A 21,517-nucleotide genomic window follows, 5' to 3' on the forward strand; every position below is an offset into this window, starting at 1 on the left:
TCACACTTTCAATACAGCTTTGTACATTCTTATTCACCATTACTGCCACACCATTTTTTCCAAACCTGTTATTCCCACTCCAGTACAGTTTTCCTCCTCCTCTCAGATTCTTCTCACCTTTTCCCTTCCACTTCATTTTATTAATATCAAGAAATGTGATATCACGTACCAACAAGGAGCATTGTTATTACCAACAGTTAAACAGTCTGTCAGTACAATGCTGGGACTTGCATCACGTGCCCTTTGAGTACTGATGCAGATTCATGAGGAATCAATGTGATAGCTTTTGATGTGAATGAAAATCTTTTCACTGTCTTGAACACAGAATCTGTGATGGATGTTGTTAGTCAACAGTTACAGATAATGAAGAATTGCTGCTCCATTTGTGAGTGGAACATCGGAGGAAATAATTGGTAGTGGCATAAGGGTACAAGGGCCATACACCATACATTGTTATGTATGTAGATTTAGATACATTTGGTTCAGTAAACAGAATGACTAGGTAATGAAAGAACTATTGTTTGCTAGAAATTTGACTACCAGCATGAAAAGTATTCTAAATACCAAGAAGTAGAAGTTATTTTTCAGAAAAAGAAACATTTGCTTAGAAGATGAACTTATACATGCACATGCAGTGGGTGGAGCTGCACCCAAGATATCATGATATAGTCAGTCATTTTTCCCTTGCGCTGCCTGTGAGTGGAGTGTGTATGTATATGTAGATATAGGTGGAGAAGGTTGGTCAATAAAAATCCTATACATGATTAATGTAAATCCACTGTGTCATCCATAGGCAACAACTTTTTGCTAAAAATTCAAGTGAGAGACTTTGTGAATATTTGTGCTATCTCATTAATGCTGGTAGTAAGATAAAAGTTCTGTCAGGAAAATGACAAAGAATTGTAATGTTTTTGCATACCCAAAGAGCAGAGTTAGCTGTCTATTGGAAAAATGTTTATTATATTTCTATTAATTTTGATACAATGGTTGAATTTATTCAGTCGATTGACCTGAGAATTGGTAATGCATTGCATCTGTAACATCTTGGCATTATCTAGCTTTCTGATAGGTTTGACATATTCAACAGGGTTAACACTAAGCTGTAGAAAAACAAAATGCTAAAGGTTAAAGACATAATACCTCAATGCAATGCCACTTTATACTCTCACACCTGTATTTTGAGTCAGCATGAACCAGTAACTCTCTGAGTATTCAAAAAGTTGCTTACAAAGTTAGAGACCAACTTTCAGATGCTGATTTACATGCTTTTTGCTCACACTCCAAAAACAAGTCTAAAAGCATATGCTAACTAGATTTCCTGATCTGTGTACTATTGTAATACCAATGAAGGCTCAATCCATTTTCATTACACGTAGGAGAATTTTAACAAAGGTTGCAAAAGGTGATTTACTAGAAACACTCCTGCAAACCCAATCACTTTTTCAGTAGTATATAGATGATTGTCTCTGGTTGAAAGTGGAGAATGCTTGTTTGGCACAAAAAAAAGTTTGTGGTGCCGATGAGGTCGACACCAGCATCGATATACATTTGTCTCTAAACTCCGAGCATCGTCTTTGGACGCTGAGCATAGTCTTTGGGCTTTTCCGCCATGTCAGTTCTTTGTGAGCCTTTGATGTGTTTAGGTGAATGAATGAACAACTATTAAATTGGTGTTGTTTGGTGTAACCAACCCGAACATCCACCTGAAGTTGCTCATTTTAGCTTTTTCATCTCTCTACTTAGTATAGAAGACTTCAGCACAATGCATTATCTCTTAATGAAAGTGAGGAAGAAATTATACCAATATGAAAGGAATTGCTTGGTACTTCAGTAGGCAAAGATGGAAACAGATATCATGAAATACGGATCTGCTCATTAGGAGCAAGGGAGCCGCTAATGATAGAAGTATGTGATTATTGTTACAAATATTATTACTATTATTATCAATTTTTAAAATTATATTGTACTTCTACTTCGCATTAATTTGGCCACTAAAATTTTCTTTTTACTTTTACATTATACTTTTCTGTCAAGTAGTAATTAACGTTTGAATTATTTGTTCTTATCAAATAGAATGTCTCCCCAGCAGAAATTATTATTGTATCCACAATTTAGCTATTTGTAACTATTCAGCTGATTAAATACCTTTCTAGTTATATTCACAATTAATGTTAATCAGTTAAAAATTGTCAAATTTTGCAAAAAGTATGTTAACTGTTATGAAATCAAAAATATACATTTAAAAAAGTAAAGTTGAAAAGTTTCCCTGAGAGTATTAAAATATCCAGAATGAATTTTTTCATTGTCCAGCAGTGTATGTGCTGACGTGAGACTTCATAGCAGATTAAAACTGTCTGCTGGGCTGGGACTCAAACCCAGGACCTTTGCCTTTGTGGGCAACTGATCTACACCTGAGCTATCCAAGAATGACTCATGTCCTGTCATCATGTCTCTACTTCTACTCGTACCTAATTTCCTACCTTCTAAACTTAACAGAAGTTCTCCTGTGAAACTTGTAGGGCTAGTACTCCTGGAAGAAAGAATAGTGAGGAGACATGGCTCAGCCACAGCCTCAGGGATGTTTCCAGAATGAATTTTTCAGTCTGCATCGGAGTGTGCACTGATATAAGACTTCCTGGCACATTGAAACTTTGTGTCTGACCAGGACTCAAGCTGGGGACCTTTGCCTTTCAATCTCCTGTGTCTGCACCAGCAAACCCAGTCCTCACACCTCTGCCCATACCACCATTAAGGCTGTCAAATATTGCCACACACCCAAGTGAACTCGAGGTCATCATGTATAACTGGGGGACCAAAATAGTTTAAAATAGTTACTGGACAAGAGCATCCCTTGTGGCATTGCAGTGAGCTCCGACTACGGCAGCTAATGATGTTACACCTCTGATAACAACCTTGTCAGAGGCCGACTCACAACCAGAGATTGCCATCACTGCCATGTATTCTTCCCAACTTGCACAGTTCCACAATGCTGCCAGCCAAAATTCCATACGCTAACTGTCAGAACTCTTCACCTCAGCCCCTGACAAGGAATAAGTATAATGTCCACTCTTGCTGTAATCCCAACATGCTGAGACCACCACACTTGGGTAGGCTGGGAGATGGCTGTGGCTGTCAAACTGATATCCCCAGTTATGGTAGTTCCATTTCTGCTGGACAGACAAGTGTCTGAGGCCCTGCACTCATCACCAAATGTCACAGATACGTTGGCAGGGGTGCACACCTCCCCTGCCTCCTGAGCTGTCGGTCCCTGTTCCACCCCAGTTGCTATCATTCTTAGAGGTCAGATAATAGGGGCAGATATCTAATATCCCACCAGTCCAGCATCATGAAGATGAACTCATAGAGTAGTGGTCACATGATATGAATGGTTTGCAGTTCCACCTTCAGTGGCTGCAAGACAAGGGGTGGCAACAAACACGGCACGTGAGGACAGTCGGCACAGCAGGCAGTTAATCCATAATTATTTGTGATCCCTCAGGCATTGTCACTGTGGAATACAACTATTTCCTCACAACTTGAACTTTGATTTGAAACTTTGTTGGAATGTGTGTTGTTGCGTAACATCTATCCACCTTGCATTCATTGGTACCAATTTGGGTTCACATTTCTTGCTGTCATAATGTTCCCTCTGTATGGAATTTTTGGCAACTGACTTAGTGTCAGTTTCAGTTCCCACACGGTACACTGCAGTGACCTGCTCTGTTAGACTCAGGTTGTGGCAGTTAGCTATGTGTGCACAAACTGTCTATATGTAGTAAAACCCCCTTTTACACTTTTCAGCAGACTGACCCAAAAAAATGTAAAATGCAGGAAAGTGTAAAATACAGGGAAGTGGAGGAAACACAACAAGTGAAAATGAATAAATTAGTCTTACTGTCATTCTCTTTATATTGTTCAAAATATGAAGTTAAAACAATTTAAATTTCACATATTTTAAAAATCTAAAATAATTAATTGATTTTGTTTCTTTGTAATGGCAGTTAGCTGTACTTGTCGCTCCAAAGTATACAAAGCATCTATCACAAAGACAGTACCTGAGTGCTGACACACACGCAGGTTTCCCTCTTTGTTCAGATCATGTCCAAAGGTGTAAATAACACACAGAAGAAAGCCTTTCATGAAACCACATTAAAAAGATATTTGTGTTTTAATGTGAACCTTATTGTTTATAATCACTAGAAAATTATGGTAAATAAAACTTGTAGCACAATATTGGTTAAAACACTGAAGTTGGCAGTCTTTGTAAACAGAGAACAATAGGTACGAAATCTACAGCTTGTTTCTGACAAGGGGGTCATTCAGTTCAGGGACATACTGGATGAGAAAGAGGGTGAAAATTGTCATCATGGTACGGAACATTTTGAGGAGAAATGTTTACGTCTTGACATCAGGTTGTAGCAATCTATGATTGCGTGTCTAGTATTAATTACCATATTCCACATAGAAGTAAAGATGATTTGTGAAAATCCATTAGAGAAATGGCCATCTGCAAAAGCAGTGTTTATTTGTATAAGTGATTGTAAAACTGAATTAACAGTGTTGTAATACAATGCAGAGAACAGGAAAAAGATTAGTACAAGAGACACTATCATTAGATCATGATTATTATTAAGGCAGTGATCCAGCATACTTTCCCACCCTACCAAACACTGTCAACCTATAATATTGGCGGTCATGACCCAACACACTGACAATGAAAATCTCGTTTACCACACTAGTGCTATATTACGCAGTCAATAACTTAGTGTATAGTCTGTTGGCTTTGAGCAGGAATATGATGCTCTTCTTGCAGAAATCTGTATGAAAATCAATGTTAAAGGCCGTGTTAATGTCAAAGACAGCTTAAAATGGAGAAAATGTTGTAGCCCAGATTATTTATGATGGGAAAGCATTATATTAAGAGAATAGGACTACTGTCGGGACCAACATGAAAAGCAGGAAAACGTAAAATGTGGGAACAGAAAAGCAGTGTTTTATTGTTAATCACATGACAAGCTTTAGTACAGTTAAGTACTCCCCTCTCCCTCCGTCTCAAGTTGTTAGGTGAAAAAAAGACTATGATGAACAATCTCCACAGTAATTATGTTTGGCAAAGCAATATAGTGTTGAAATCAGTCATCAGTTTGCCACTTTTCTCACATTTCATAGTGAATGCTTTGGATCAAGGCAGTCAGGTAGATGCAGTATTTCTTGATATCTGAAAAGCATTTGATTCTGTGCCACACCTACACTTATTATCAAAAGGACCATCATATGGGGTATCAAGTGAAGTTTGTGACTGGATTGAGGACTTTTTGGTAGGGAGGATGCAGCATGTTATCTTGGATGGAGAGTCATCATCAGATCCAGAAGTAACTTCAGGTCTGCCCCAGAGAAGTGTGTTGGGACCCTAGCTGTTAATATTGCATATCAATGACCTTGCAGACAATATCAATAGTAATCTCAAACTTTTTGTAGATGATACAGTTATGTAATGAAGTACTATCTGAAAGAAGCTGCATAAGTGTTCAGTAAGATCTTCATAAGATTTCAAAGTGGCATCAAGATTGGCAGCTTGCTTTAAATGTTCAGAAATGTAAAATTATGCACTTCACAAAATGAAGAAACTTAGTATCCTGTAACTATAATGTTAGTGGGTCACTGTTTGAATCAGCCAACTCATACAAATACCTGGGTGTAACACTTTGTAGGGATATGAAATTGAATGATCACATAGGTTCAGTTGTGGATAAAGCACATGGTGGACTTCAGTTTATTGGTAGAATGGGCAGGTGCAATCAGTCTACAAAGGAGATTGCTTACAAATTGCTTGTGCAACCCATTGTAGACTATAGTTCAAGTGTGTGTGACCCATACCAAATAGGGCTAAAAGGGTTATTGAAGGTATACAGAGAAGGGCAGCACGAATAGTCATGGGCTTGTTTGATCCGTGGGAGAGTGGCATGGAGATACTGAAGGAAATGAATGGAAGACTGTTGAAGATAGATGTAAACTATCCTGAGAAAGTCTATTAGCAAAGTTTCTAGAACTGGCTTTAAGTGATGACTCTAGGAATATACTACAACCTGCTATTTATAGCTCACGTAGGGATTGTGAGGATAAGATTAGAATAATTACCGCACACACAGAGACAGTCAAGCAATTATTCTTCCCAAGCTCCATACATGGTTGGAATGGGAAGAAACCCTAATAACTGGTACAATGGGACATACCCTCTGCCATGCAATTCACGATGATTTGTGGAGTATAGATGTAGAAGTAGATTTTGAACTTTAAAGTCATACTTATTCTGTACAAATGCAGACATTTGTGTGATAGTTTTTTTATGGATGTGTGTGATAGTTTTTTTATGGATGCTTACCATTTTAATAATTGTGTACGCTTTACAAAATATTTCATAAATATTCATTTTGTGTTCAGTCAATTTGGAGAGTCCTTAGGAGACACAGCACTGATGTTGGCTGTTCGAAGAGGCTGTTTAAAAACAGTTGAAGTCCTTCTTGAGATGGGTGCTGATGCCAACATTGTGAGGGAAGACACTCAACAAACAGCACTGCACCTTGCTGCACGGCGTGGTGACCCAAGGTGATATCTCTCTCTCTCTCTCTCTCTCTCACTCACTCACTCTCTCTCTCTCTCTCTCTCTCTCTCTCTCTCTCTCTCACACACACACACACACACACACACACACACACACACACACACACACACATGTCCTTTTCCCATAAGGATACAAAAGACCAGAACTGGACATCTTTGTGAGAAAATAATGTGCAAGATGTGAGTTTTGGAAAATATATTTGAAAAATCATTTGCATTGTATATGAACTCTTCTGATCATTGTCATTGCATATTTATAATTTCCTTTTTACCTAATGTAGTCAATTTTAGAACAAAAATGTAATTTAGTGTCAAATAACAGAAGGAGTAAAGGCAAACACACTCAGCATAGAATATGGATTGGACTTGACAAGCATATAAACTAGACCAGAGTAAATGAAATGGAAGTGTGGATTGAGGACAAGGGAGTCTCCTGAGAAGATTGTGTGCATGTAGATGTAGATTCATGGATTGAGCTATGGTGAAGGGGGAAGGGGAGGAGACCAAATGGAAGTTACTATTGTGTCCCTTCCTATGCAGGACTACCTGTTTTTATGTGACATAATCTTTGTGACAATTTCAGTATTGATTATCTCCCATCACAACTCGGTACTTCAGTTATACACTGAGCTACTACCTATACGTCTTCATTTGTGGATATTTCATCCAAGACAGTCCCGATCATGTTATTAACTAAATATCAGGCTGGAATAAGATGCAGCACTTTTGTTGCAGACAAAAAATCTTTGGATCTTACATAATGTTGTTATGTTGATTGTCAGGTGATAGTAATCTTACACACACACACACACACACACACACACACACACACACACACACACAGTGATTCAGCTGCCCCTGCTGCTGCCATTTTATGCAACCTGCAATGTCACAGCTGGCCTTCATAAACTACATGTGAGATTTTCATATTCTGTTGCTCATTCATCGCAAACTATTAGTTGAAAAAAAAAATAAGCAGGCCCTTTTTGTGGTAAATTTAATGCAGTTCAAGAGAAACATACAAAAGCGACCTTCAAATGCAACCCCATAACCACACTTGGACCCCATCAGTCAGGACTTCTAGTGTGTTGGCACTCTCTCCTACCACTGTACAAATATTTGTGACTGTGCAATTTATTTGTCATATTTGACCTTTTTTTGGTCTTCATTGTCATTATGCTACCAGCTTAATGAAGCCCATACAGATTTTAAAATTGATGTTTGTGTAAATTTTGTGAATTTTAGCAGCATAAAATAAACAATTACTATGTTGTATTCCTCAGGTCTTCTACTGTGAAACTACTCTGCTTGTAGAGGTTACGTTAGGATTGAGTTGTCAATGTAATTAGTTTTTAACATATCATTTACAAAAGTTGTTTCTCATTCATTACCCTCACAGACTAATAACGAAGTAGCCGACTGTGCTGGTGGCATAATAGCCCAATCAATAGCAAACAAAAAGGATCGAATATTGAGAATAGTTCACATAATCAGGAAATTTCTGTACTGTGGTACAAGGGAGTGCCATGAGCAACATACTAGAAGTCCTGACTGGTGAGGGACAAGTGTGGGGATGGAGGTCACTTAAGTATGTTTTCCTTGAATAATTAAAAAACTGTGGCCTCTAGTGAAAATGTATCCCAGTACAAAAACTACATTAAATTTACTACAAAAAGGTGTTGCTCATTTTTTCTCTAGTGCTAGCAGTTTGTGAGTAGCAAGCGAGACAGTATGAAAATCTCACATGTCATTATGAAGGCCAGCGATAATATTGCAGGGTGCATAAAACAACAATGATAGGGGCAGTTGAATCATCCTCTGTGTGCATGCTTGCATTTCCATTTATGTGTAATGTTCAATATATCTTTTGCATATACACTCCTGGAAATTGAAATAAGAACACCGTGAATTCATTGTCCCAGGAAGGGGAAACTTTATTGACACATTCCTGGGGTCAGATACATCACATGATCACACTGACAGAACCACAGGCACATAGACACAGGCAACAGAGCACGCACAATGTCGGCGCTAGTACAGTGTATATCCACCTTTCGCAGCAATGCAGGCTGCTATTCTCCCATGGAGACGATCGTAGAGATGCTGGATGTAGTCCTGTGGAACGGCTTGCCATGCCATTTCCACCTGGCGCCTCAGTTGGACCAGCGTTCGTGCTGGACGTGCAGACCGCGTGAGACGACGCTTCATCCAGTCCCAAACATGCTCAATGGGGGACAGATCCGGAGATCTTGCTGGCCAGGGTAGTTGACTTACACCTCCTAGAGCACGTTGGGTGGTACGGGATACATGCGGACGTGCATTGTCCTGTTGGAACAGCAAGTTCCCTTGCCGGTCTAGGAATGGTAGAATGATGGGTTCGATGACGGTTTGGATGTACCGTGCACTATTCAGTGTCCCCTCGACGATCACCAGTGGTGTACGGCCAGTGTAGGAGATCGCTCCCCACACCATGATGCCGGGTGTTGGCCCTGTGTGCCTCGGTCGTATGCAGTCCTGATTGTGGCGCTCACCTGCACGGCGCCAAACACGCATATGACCATCGTTGGCACCAAGGCAGAAGCGACTCTCATTGCTGAAGACGACACGTCTCCATTCGTCCCTCCATTCACGCCTGTCGCGACACCACTGGAGGCGGGCTGCACGATGTTGGGGCGTGAGCGGAAGACGGCCTAACGGTGTGCGGGACCGTAGCCCAGCTTCATGGAGATGGTTGCGAATGGTCCTCGCCGATACCTCAGGAGCAACAGTGTCCCTAATTTGCTGGGAAGTGGCGGTGCGGTCCCCTACGGCACTGCGTAGGATCCTACGGTCTTGGCGTGCATCCGCGCGTCGCTGCGGTCCAGTCCCAGGTCGACGGGCACGTGCACCTTCCGCCGACCACTGGCGACAACATCGATGTACTGTGGAGACCTCACGCCCCACGTGTTGAGCAATTCGGCGGTACGTCCAACCGGCCTCCCGCATGCCCACTATACGCCCTCGCTCAAAGTCCGTCAACTACACATACGGTTCACGTCCACGCTGTTGCGGCATGCTACCAGTGTTAAAGACTGCGATGGAGCTCCGTATGCCACGGCAAACTGGCTGACACTGACGGCGGCGGTGCACAAATGCTGCGCAGCTAGCGCCATTTGACGGCCAACACCGCGGTTCCTGGTGTGTCCGCTGTGCCGTGCGTGTGATCATTGCTTGTACAGCCCTCTCACAGTGTCCGGAGCAAGTATGGTGGGTCTGACACACCGGTGTCAATGTGTTCTTTTTTCCATTTCCAGGAGTGTATGTTTCAGCTCAATTATGAACAGTGGCATGAAGTGTTTCACATGCAACATTTTTAACTTGTTTTTATGATATTATATGTTACATTTTAAAGCATTTTTCTATCAGCAGCTAGTTTATATACAGAGTGTTTCAAAAAGAATGACCTGAATTCAAAACTCCATATTTATTGATAAAAAACATACTACAAACAGGGGATGAATTTCAAAATACTCTCAAAATCTTAAAGTTTTAGTTGTGCTATTACAAATCCTCTGTTTGTCCGCCAGCAGCAGCATGAACAACATCTAGATGATAGATAAATTCCTCATAAGTTTACACAATCTATCTGCTTTTACAAAATTTATGGTGGCTGTTATTCTGTACTTGACTTCTTCTGTGTGATGAAGTAAAGTGGAGATGAACACATCTTTCTTCAGATATCCCCATGAAAAAATCATATGGGGTCATGTTTGGCAATCTTGGAGACCAGGAATGGAGGACAGAGTTTCAGAATACGACGTGCCTTATCCAGCATTGAGGCACTGTGTCATTGAGAAATTGGCATACGTTTTTGTGCCAGTCTCTTGGAGACCCATCCTCTTGGAAAATGAAGTCATCAGAGGCCCCCAGAAGCTGAGGAAAAAGCCAATCTGTAGCATTTGAATATAACTCATTCCAGTCACTGTGTTTTTCTGTGTGAGGTTGACCTGGTTGCTTACCTTTGCACAAGCACCCTTTCTCTTCAAATTGTGATATCAACAACAAATGCTTTTGGATGAATGCAGATCAATGCCAAAAAGTTGACAAAGAGCATGCTGGATTGAAATCACTGGCTCATTTTTTGCAAATTGCAGCACACAAAATGCCTTCTATTGAGTGGACACCATCATACCTCTGACTGACTGCAACTGAGAAGAGGCATTGACTGACATCTAACAGTGATTTTTCTGAAGCTCAGGCCACACCCATTCAAACAACACAAATTACCTTTGTGGCATGTCCCACATTTCATAATTGTTACCATCCAATATCAGACCACCCTTTTTGAAACACCTCGTATACATATTTACACCTATTTGTTTGACATTACTCAATTTTAGTAATTTCAAACCTTCAAAATTATTTTAATTTTGTCATTTCACAAAGTGCGTAAAATATTCTAAGACTAGAAATAGTATTGTACAATCTCTGCTTCTTCTTCTTCTTCTTTATCTTTCTCTCTCCATCTGCAGACCTTGCACTCCATTGTAATGTCCACTGATGTTAATTCCAAATCTGTAGACAACATCTGATATGTGGTCTGTCACCGTATCTCCTTCTCCTTGAACTGTAATGAGTCATTGTTTAATTCTTTTGTGATACTTACAAGGAAAACTTTCTGAACACAAATCAAGCATGAAAACAGAAAGAAGGTGTACTGAACTATGAAAAACACGCAAAATAGGAACAGTGAATGTTCCAAGCTTACGAAGTGCAGTATTGAACGCAGATGAAAGGCTGAGGCATCGTGGTTAAGTGGTTGTGGTGTTTGACTGCAAAGCGGACGAACCGTATTCAGAAATCTCTCATGCCACATTTATTTATTTATGTTGCACAACATTATGAACTGTCTGTTCAGTCACTGAAATGTTTGTTCTCTTTTTGTAGTCTTGGCAGTTCTCATACTATATATTGGTTGTAGAATATGAGTTATGTGGTACGAATACGTTACGATAGCAAATAAATGTGATGAATAATGAGAGAAGGTGAGATACCACATAGACGTCTCACAGAAATGAAAACAGCAAACAAACAGGTGTGAATCATGTTACAACAAAGGAATTAAAAGAGTCAGAACTTCCAAAATGGGACGCAACTTCAAAAATGTTAAAGATACATGTTTTGATAGAGCACAAAGAAACTGTGTGATTGTGAAACTGCTGCATTCATTTGTTGCAGCTTATGTGACAAACTATTATGTTTTCATCATTTCCTTGTGAGTGATCACATTGACATTCATATGAATGTCAAAATTGACTAAGGAGGCATATCTCACTCACTTACCAGGTGAACAAATTAGATGCGTCAGTAAGTGATTCCTGTCATATGATGCATGTACTGTCACTAATGCCATGGATGACACACCAGACGTGTTTTCTGGTGCAGGATTTGGTCGACTTGTCGGCTTGTCATCAAAAGTTTGCGGTTACCATTCAAAAGCTATGTCCTTTTGGCTGCTATTAGAGTAGTAGTTTGGAACCATCTGTTATTATAGATCCATTCCTTACACCTCGCTGTTGCAAACAGATATTATACCGTGACACAGACACAAATTTGAATATAGGTTTGAACACGACTTGCCCACTTGACAGTCCAACACTGTGATGACTTGACAACAGTACCATTGTTTTCTCAGGTGGCTCTATATTGCTCTTCTTGTTGTTGGACCATTCACTGTTTCTATTTTGCTTTTTATTTCACAGTTCAGTACACATTCTTCCTGTTTTTATGTTTGACCTCTGTTCAGTTTGTGATGTCCACTGGGCCCTTTTACCACTAAATGTGAAAGGGTTGCTATGGGAAGTTTTCATTGTTAGAGCTGACTTGAATGACCTTATTTCTGCAGATTGGATTCAGCTTTTTATGCTTTTGTTATATTACTTATTTCATTCTGCCATAAAGAAGCTCTTTTTTGTGACGGCCTTCGTAGTGACAACACTTCGCTGTAGAAACGGCCTACGAAGTCACCGCCACACTTTTAATAGCGGGCCGACCGGTCCGCTGGAACAGTGAACAGAAAGATGAAAACCCAAACACTCGGATTAAATGAAAGTCGGTACTTATCTTTATTAACGACGATACAGAACACAGTGGTGAACATGGTCTACAGAAAACTGTCTAGTTCGCGTCGGAGCGGCTAGGTCAGCGTCGGCTGACGACAAACAACAACTCTGCTGCGATGAACACACAACTGACTAGCAGGTACACAATTCGGTGGCGAGTATACAACTGAGCGGCGAATACAGAACTGTCCTAGCGCTCGCGACTCCAGCGCTTAAGAAGCCAGAAGCCAGCGGTGGCGCGCGCAGACTTGCGGCGATTTCCTGTATCGCTGGCGCTGCTTATGTGGACGGCGTCCGGACTTTGGTGCTGCCAACCTTTTTGGCAGCGGGCTCGGTTGGCATTACTGGCTAGGATATAACACTCTTGAACCCTTTCTTACAAGGGAACCTCCCCATCGCACCCCCCTCAGATTTAGTTATAAGTTGGCACAGTGGATAGGCCTTGAAAAACTGAACACAGATCAATCGAGAAAACAAGAAGAAGTTTTGTCGAACTATGAAAAAAATAAGCAAAATATACAAATTGAGTAGTCGATGTGCAACATAAGCCACATCAAGGACAATGTGATCTGAGGAGCGCTGTAGTCTCGTGGTTAGCGTAAGCAACTGCGGCACTAGAGGACCTCGGTTCAAGTCTTCCCTCGAGTAAAAATTTTAACTTTTTTATTTTCTAGCAATTGACGTGTGTCAATTATCAAAGTTCAGGCACTCACACAATCAACTTCGCTCTCGAAAATTCCAGTTCAGATCTGCTTGGACATATGCAGGATTTGACGGTCTACACACGGAAAAAATTGGAAACGTTAAAAACATATGTTTTGACAGAGCACAGGGAAAACTGTGTGACTGTGAAACTGTTGCATTCATTTGTTGCAGTTTATGTGACAAACTCTTATGTTTTCATCACTTTTTTGGAAGTTATTATCACATCCACAAGAAAACCTAAATCGGGCAAGGTAGAAGAATCATTTTACCCATTCACCAAGCGTACTAGTTAGGTGGGTCGACAACATATTCCTGTCATGTGACGCACATGCCGTCACCAGTGTCGTATAGAATATATCAGACGTGTTTTCCTGTGGAGGAATCGGTTGACCTATGACCTTGCGATCAAATGTTTTCAGTTCCCATTGGAGAGGAACGTACTTTCGTCTATTAATAGCACGGTTTTGCAGTGCGGTCACAAAACACAGACACTAAACTTATTACTGTGAACAGAGACGTCAATAACGAACTGACAGGTCATAACTTTGCGAAAAGAAATAAAGTAAAATTTTTACCCGAGGGTAGACTTGAACCAAGGACCACGGGACCACGGTGCTCCTGAGCTGACACTATGCTCGATGTTACTTATGTTGTACATGGACTACTCAGTTTGTATATTTTACTTATTTTTTCTGTAGTTCCACACAACTTCTTCCTGTTTTCTCGATTGATCTGTGTTCAGTTTTTCAAGGCCTGTCCACTGTGCCAACTTATAACTAAATCTGAGGGGGGTGCGATGGGGAGGTTCCCTTGTTAGAAGTGTTAGTATTGTATATTTACACTAATCACCCAGAACATTATGACCACTGATGTTCTGTCAATGTAAACCTGACCAGGCAATAGCACCATCACCTGGCGAGGAATGACTGTTAGTCAGACAAACGCACGGTGCATGTAGTGTCTGTGAGCGTGCTGTCCGTGTGTAGAGTGGGGAAGGCATGTGATCTACCTGAGTTTGACCGAGAGCAGTTTGTGATGGCTCGGAGGCTCAGCACAAGTATTTCAGAAGTTTCCCGACTTGTCAGGTGTTTGAGGAGTGCTGTGGTGAGTGTTTTCAATATGTGGCAAAACGAGGTGAAACCCCGTCCAGACATCATGGGGTTGGGCAGCCACAACTCATTGCAGATGTCAGATATCGCAGACTGGTAAAACATGACAGGTGGCAAACTGTGACAGAACTAACACCAGACTTTAATGATGGGCCGAGTACAAGTCTGTGTGAACACACAGTGCACCAAACACTTCTAACGATGGGCCTCCGCACCCTATGTCTCGTGCAAGTGCCGACATTAACACCATAACATTGGCAACTGTGACTGAAATGGGCACATGACCATTGCCACTGGACAATGGTGCAGTTACAGAGAGTTGCACAGTCTGATGAATCCCGATACCTTCTTCATCGTGCTGATGAGAGGGTACAAATCTGTTGTCTTTCAGGGGAACAGCTCCTTGACACCTGTACTGTGGGATGGAGACTAGCTGGCAGCAGCTCCAATATGCTCTGGGGAACATTCATGTGGGCATCCATGGGTCCAGTGGAGCTCGTGCAAGATACCATGACAGCCAAGGATTATTGTATAGTGGTAGCAGACCACATATACCCCTTCATGATGATCATGTTTCCCAATGGCAGTGGCATTTTTCAACAAGATAATACACCATATCAGAAGGCTAAGAGTGTGAGGGAGTAGTTTGAGGAACACACTGATGAGTTCCAGTTGAAAGCCTGGCCCCCAAATTCACAAGATCTGTACCCGATCGAACACATCTGGGATGTGATCGAATGTGGCGTCAGAGCTTATCACTCCCCTCTCCAGAATGTATGGGAATTAGACTTGTGTGTGCAGATGTGGTACCAACTCTCTCCAGCAACCTACCAAGGTCTCGTTGCTTGCATGCCACGATCCATCGCTACTGTTACCCAAGCCAAAGATGGACATACTGGCCATTGGATAGGTGCTCATAACATTCTGGCTAATCAATGTATTTCCCACAGTTCCTGCAATGGTTTCCACATATATTGTTAAAAGTTTTCACATTATTGTCAATAAATGCTACTTTAAGTACAGAAGATTAGTCCCAGTCTTTAAGAAGGGTCGTCGAGCAGATGCGCAAAACTTTAGACCTATATCTCTGACGTCGATCTGTTGTAGAATTTTAGAACATGATTTTGGAAACCCAGAATCTACTCTGTAGGAATCAACATGGATTCCGGAAACAGCGATCGTGTGAGACCCAACTCGCTTTATTTGTTCATGAGACCCAGAAAATATTAGATACAGGCTCCCAGGTAGATGCTATTTTCCTTGACTTCCGGAAGGCATTCGATACAGTTCCGCACTGTCGCCTGATAAACAAAGTAAGAGCCTACGGAATATCAGACCAGCTGTGTGGCTGGATTGAAGAGTTTTTAACAAACAGAACACAGCATGTTGTTATCAATGGGGAGACGTCTACATACGTTAAAGTAACCTCTGGCGTGCCACAGGGGAGTGTTATGGGACCATTGCTTTTCACAATATATACACTCCTGGAAATGGAAAAAAGAACACATTGACACCGGTGTGTCAGACCCACCATACTTGCTCCGGACACTGCGAGAGGGCTGTACAAGCAATGATCACACGCACGGCACAGCGGACACACCAGGAACCGCGGTGTTGGCTGTCGAATGGCGCTAGCTGCGCAGCATTTGTGCACCGCCGCCGTCAGTGTCAGCCAGTTTGCCGTGGCATACGGAGCTCCATCGCAGTCTTTAACACTGGTAGCATGCCGCAACAGCGTGGACGTGAACCGTATGTGCAGTTGACGGACTTTGAGCGAGGGCGTATAGTGGGCATGCGGGAGGCCGGGTGGACGTACCGCCGAATTGCTCAACACGTGGGGCGTGAGGTCTCCACAGTACATCGATGTTGTCGCCAGTGGTCGGCGGAAGGTGCACGTGCCCGTCGACCTGGGACCGGACCGCAGCGACGCACGGATGCACGCCAAGACCGTAGGATCCTACGCAGTGCCATAGGGGACCGCACCGCCACTTCCCAGCAAATTAGGGACACTGTTGCTCCTGGGGTATCGGCGAGGACCATTCGCAACCGTCTCCATGAAGCTGGGCTACGGTCCCGCACACCGTTAGGCCGTCTTCCGCTCACGCCCCAACATCGTGCAGCCCGCCTCCAGTGGTGTCGCGACAGGCGTGAATGGAGGGACAAATGGAGACGTGTCGTCTTCAGCGATGAGAGTCGCTTCTGCCTTGGTGCCAATGATGGTCGTATGCGTGTTTGGCACCGTGCAGGTGAGCGCCACAATCAGGACTGCATACGACCGAGGCACACAGGGCCAACACCCGGCATCATGGTGTGGGGAGCGATCTCCTACACTGGCCGTACACCACTGGTGATCGTCGAGGGGACACTGAATAGTGCACGGTACATCCAAACCGTCATCGAACCCATCGTTCTACCATTCCTAGACCGGCAAGGGACCTTGCTGTTCCAACAGGACAATGCACGTCCGCATGTATCCCGTACCACCCAACGTGCTCTAGAAGGTGTAAGTCAACTACCCTGGCCAGCAAGATCTCCGGATCTGTCCCCCATTGAGCATGTTTGGGACTGGATGAAGCGTCGTCTCACGCGGTCTGCACGTCCAGCACGAACGCTGGTCCAACTGAGGCGCCAGGTGGAAATGGCATGGCAAGCCGTTCCACAGGACTACATCCAGCATCTCTACGATCGTCTCCATGGGAGAATAGCAGCCTGCATTGCTGCGAAAGGTGGATATACACTGTACTAGTGCCGACATTGTGCATGCTCTGTTGCCTGTGTCTATGTGCCTGTGGTTCTGTCAGTGTGATCATGTGATGTATCTGACCCCAGAAATGTGTCAATAAAGTTTCCCCTTCCTGGGACAATGAATTCACGGTGTTCTTATTTCAATTTCCAGGAGTGTATAAATGACCTAGTAGATAGTGTCAGAAGTTCCATTCGGCTTTTCGCGGATGATGCTGTAGTATACAGAGAAGTTGCAGCGTTAGAAAATTGTAGCGAAATGCAGGAAGATCTGCAGCGGATAGGCACTTGGTGCAGGGAGTGGCAACTGACCCTTAACATAGACAAATGTAATGTATTGCGAATACATAGAAAGAAGGATCCTTTATTGTATGATTTTATGATAGCAGAACAAACACTGGTAGCTGTTACTTCTGTAAAATATCTGGGAGTATGCGTGCGGAATGATTTGAAGTGGAATGATCATATAAAATTAATTGTTGGTAAGGCGGGTGCCAGGTTGAGATTCATTGGGAGAGTCCTTAGAAAATGTAGTCCATCAGTAAAGGAGGTGGCTTACAAAACACTCGTTCAACCTATACTTGAGTATTGCTCATCAGTGTGGGATCCGTACCAGATTAGGTTGACTGAGGAGATAGAGAAGATCCAAAGAAGAGTGGCGCGTTTCGTCACAGGGTTATTTGGTAACCGTGATAGCGTTACGGAGATGTTTAGCAAACTCAAGTGGCAGACTCTGCAAGAGAGGCGCTCTGCATCGCGGTGTAGCTTGCTGTCCAGGTTTTGAGAGGGTGCATTTCTGGATGAGGTATTGAATATATTGATTCCCCCTACTTATACCTCCCGAGGAGATCATGAATGTAAAATTAGAGAGATTAGAGCGCATACAGAGGCTTTCAGACAGTCGTTCGTCCCGCGAACCATATGCGACTGGAACAGAAAAGAGAGGTAATGACCGTGGCACGTAAAGTGCCCTCCACCACACACCGTTGGGTGGCTTGCGGAGTATAAATGTAGATGTAGATTAAGCATACTTTTCTATGATCCAGGTCATCATGGATGGAATCCATTTCTTGGATGAATGATACTTACACCCCAGAAATTTGAATTGATTAATTGATCAAGTAATACAACTATCATTACATAAAAAGTTCTTTGTGATGTTCTCTCTAAGTTGGTAAAACATCAAAATACACTTTTATTGGATATCATTACTTCCTTGGACAGGGATGGCCCTTCACAAAGTAATAGATACATGTGCACAAGCAGTTAAAGATGATTCATCTGTACTTAGATATTGCACCTCACTCAAAGTATATAATGCCCACTCATTTTGTCTAGAACTGGTAATAAGGTTCCTTTATGTAATGTTTGAAAAGAAATTATTTAATCTGTTAATGGTGTTTCTTTCATGAATACATAGCACTTTCAGCAAGCATTTCAACACAGATATGTTCTGGATATGTAGCGACAATTACAGCTGTGTGCCAGACCAGGACAAGGACCCAGATTTCCTGCTTTTTGTGAACAGTCACTTTAAATACTTGGCTTCCTGAGCATGCCTCCAGGCCTTCATTCTCTGTGATGTTTATACCTATTATTTCTAAATGCTATTACCAACAGTTCTCCCACGTGGCATGTGGAAATAGTAACATCAAGAGAATGCAGTCTGTGGAGGATGGTGCCTTACAATGCAACAAGGCTATATATATAATGATATGTTTGTAATCACCATTATAAACAATTTCAGTAAAGTCAATATTATTCTACTATACCCACAATATAACTTCGGTATTATGAAAAGGATAGATTGCTATAATCTGTAAAGATGACACATTGAGTTGCAGACAGGTACGATTAAAAGTCCGTTGCATATTAGCTTTGGGCCAAAGCCTTCTCCAGAAAATAGATACACACACATGTCCACACAACAAGTGCATCTCATTCTTGCATGACTCCTACCTCTCGCCACTCTGTCCAGACTGCAACAGAAACGCGTTGAATGGGTGCAGCAATCTGGAGCATGGCAGGGAAGTGGAAAGGGATAGGGAAGGGGTAACAGGATACGGGTAGTGAAAGAGGAATCAGTGCTGCCTCACTGAATGTGCATGGATTGGAGGTGGCAGGAAAAGACTGACTCATGCAGTGTTGGGATTCTGTGGGGGAGGGAGAGGAGGATGAAAAATAGGCAGAGGAAAGGGGAGAATAGGGAAGAGGAAAAGACCGGTGGCTGCACCAGGGAGGAACACACAATGAGGGTGAGGGGAGGTGAATTGTGAGGAGGTGACATGACATAGGGGTGGGAATTGTTGAATTGAGGATGTGGGGACGTTAGGTTGAGGCTAGGATGATTTCATGAGCAGAGAATGTGTTATAAGGATAGCTCTCATCTGTGCAGTTCAGGAAAGCTGGTAGTGAGGGGAGGATCCAGATGTCGAGGGTTGTGCAGCAGCCATGGAAGTCAAGTATCTTAAGTGTGGCTGTATGTTGTGCCACAGGGTAGTCCAGTATCTTCTGGGTCACAGTTTGGCAGTGGCCATTCCTCCTCGTGGACAGTAGTCATACCAATATAAAAAGCTGAAAAATGGCTGTAGCAGAGCTGGTATATAATATGGCTGCTTTCACAGGTGGCTCTGCCTCTGATGGGGTAGGATAATCCTGTGACAGGACTGGAACAGGAAGTGCTGGGCGGGTGGATAGGGAAGGTCTTTTACCGTTATCTTCTCCAGAGATATGATCCCTTTGGCTTGGGGGTTGGGACTGGTATTAGCATAACGATGGACTAGGATGTTGTGGAGGTTGTGTGGGTGGCAGAACACCATTTTAGAAGAGGAGGGAAGGAAGTCTCTCATTTTATGGCAAAGAATGTGATTCAATTTTTCCAGTCTGTGGTGGAACTAGGTGATGAAAGGGGGACTGGTGTGGCTGGTCATTTGGGGGGGGGGGGGATCGGGTGGGGGGGGGGGGGAGGGAGGATTGGAGGTGCATGGGGAAATGGAACAGGAGGTCTGTTTGCAGACAAGGTCTGGGGGATAGTGCCTGTCAGTGAAAGTCTCAGTGAGAACCTCAGCATACTGGTCAAGGGATTTCTTGTCACTGTAGATACACCATCCCCAGGTGACCAGGCTGTAAGGGAGGGATTTTTTGGTGTGTAAGGATAGACAACTGTCAAGATGCAGACACTGTTGTTGGGGGGGGTGATATGAACAGAGGCATGGATGGAGCTGTCAGAGAGTAGGTCAAAGCCATGGGAGGCTAGGAAGATCTCTCTTAGATGGCCATGGCCCATGAACAGATTGTCATAGGAGGGAGCCATGTGGGTGCCCATGGCTGTGCCACAGATTAGTTTGTATACCTTCCTTTCCAAGGAGAAGTAGTTAGATGTATGGGGAATGAGGTAGTGGATTTGGAGTGTGAAGGAAGTTGGGAAAAGTTGTATTAAATAGCAGTAAGACCATGGGCATGAGGGATGCTGCTGTATGGGGAGGTGGCATCAGCAGTGATGAGTAGGGATCTAGGAGGTAAAGGTTGAGGATGGTGGAGAGCCAGTGAATGAGGCTAGATTACAAGCTATTGGTTGGCAGTGCTAGTCAATAGTGCTGAAATTCTGCCAGTGGGAGTGCAGTAACCAGCCACAATGGGGCATCGAGGATTGTTGGATTTGTGGATTTGTGGATTTTGGGCAGCATGTATAAGGTCGGTGTGCAGGGTGTCATAGAGGTGAGGAGGGAAATGGATTCAGGGGAGAGACTCAGTGAAGAGCAGGGTTTGGAGGTTATGTTGGATATAACTTGTCACTTTTATGGGAGAGAAGGAATCAGTGGAAGCAGGCTAACTTAAGGTCAGCATGATATGTTTCCGTCCATTGCCTATTTTAGCTACTAAGTGAGGTGACACCCTGTAACATTGTAGTACACACTGTGGAAGCCATTTTGATTATAGTGTGCAACTGGCCCCGCAAAAAAGAGCCAGGGCCCATTTCCTGTATACATCTCGTGCCCCTAAGGCAGCCTGTAAGCTAACTGTCAGTCTTGTGCTTACAGCCCGAGCATCCCCTGCAAAAGAACCAAGTTGTATTTTGTGTATAGTAATATTCCCTGTAAATCTTTAAAACTGGCTACATGTATGGCTATGCTGAGGTACCGGAAAAATTAAATGGAGAGTGTTTCTTGCATTTAGCAACCTTTTAAGTTATTTGTTTAAGGAGTCATTCGTTAGTGGAACATTTCCTGATTGGCCGAA

General features: G+C 42.8%; 1 protein-coding gene across 6 annotated transcripts in view; it reads left to right on the plus strand.

Moving 5' to 3' along the window:
* The window catches only part of LOC126210645 (ankyrin repeat and protein kinase domain-containing protein 1-like), a 206,979-nt gene that overhangs the window by 104,620 nt on the left and 80,842 nt on the right, over positions 1 to 21,517 (plus strand). For all 6 annotated transcript variants that reach the window (XM_049939966.1, XM_049939965.1, XM_049939968.1 and 3 more), the window contains one exon: positions 6,442 to 6,606. In XM_049939966.1, the coding sequence (XP_049795923.1) occupies positions 6,442 to 6,606 (165 nt within the window). The remainder of the gene's footprint in view (positions 1 to 6,441; positions 6,607 to 21,517) is intronic.

The sequence above is a fragment of the Schistocerca nitens genome, chromosome 10 (assembly GCF_023898315.1).
Source record: "Schistocerca nitens isolate TAMUIC-IGC-003100 chromosome 10, iqSchNite1.1, whole genome shotgun sequence".
Lineage (NCBI taxonomy): Eukaryota > Metazoa > Arthropoda > Insecta > Orthoptera > Acrididae > Schistocerca > Schistocerca nitens.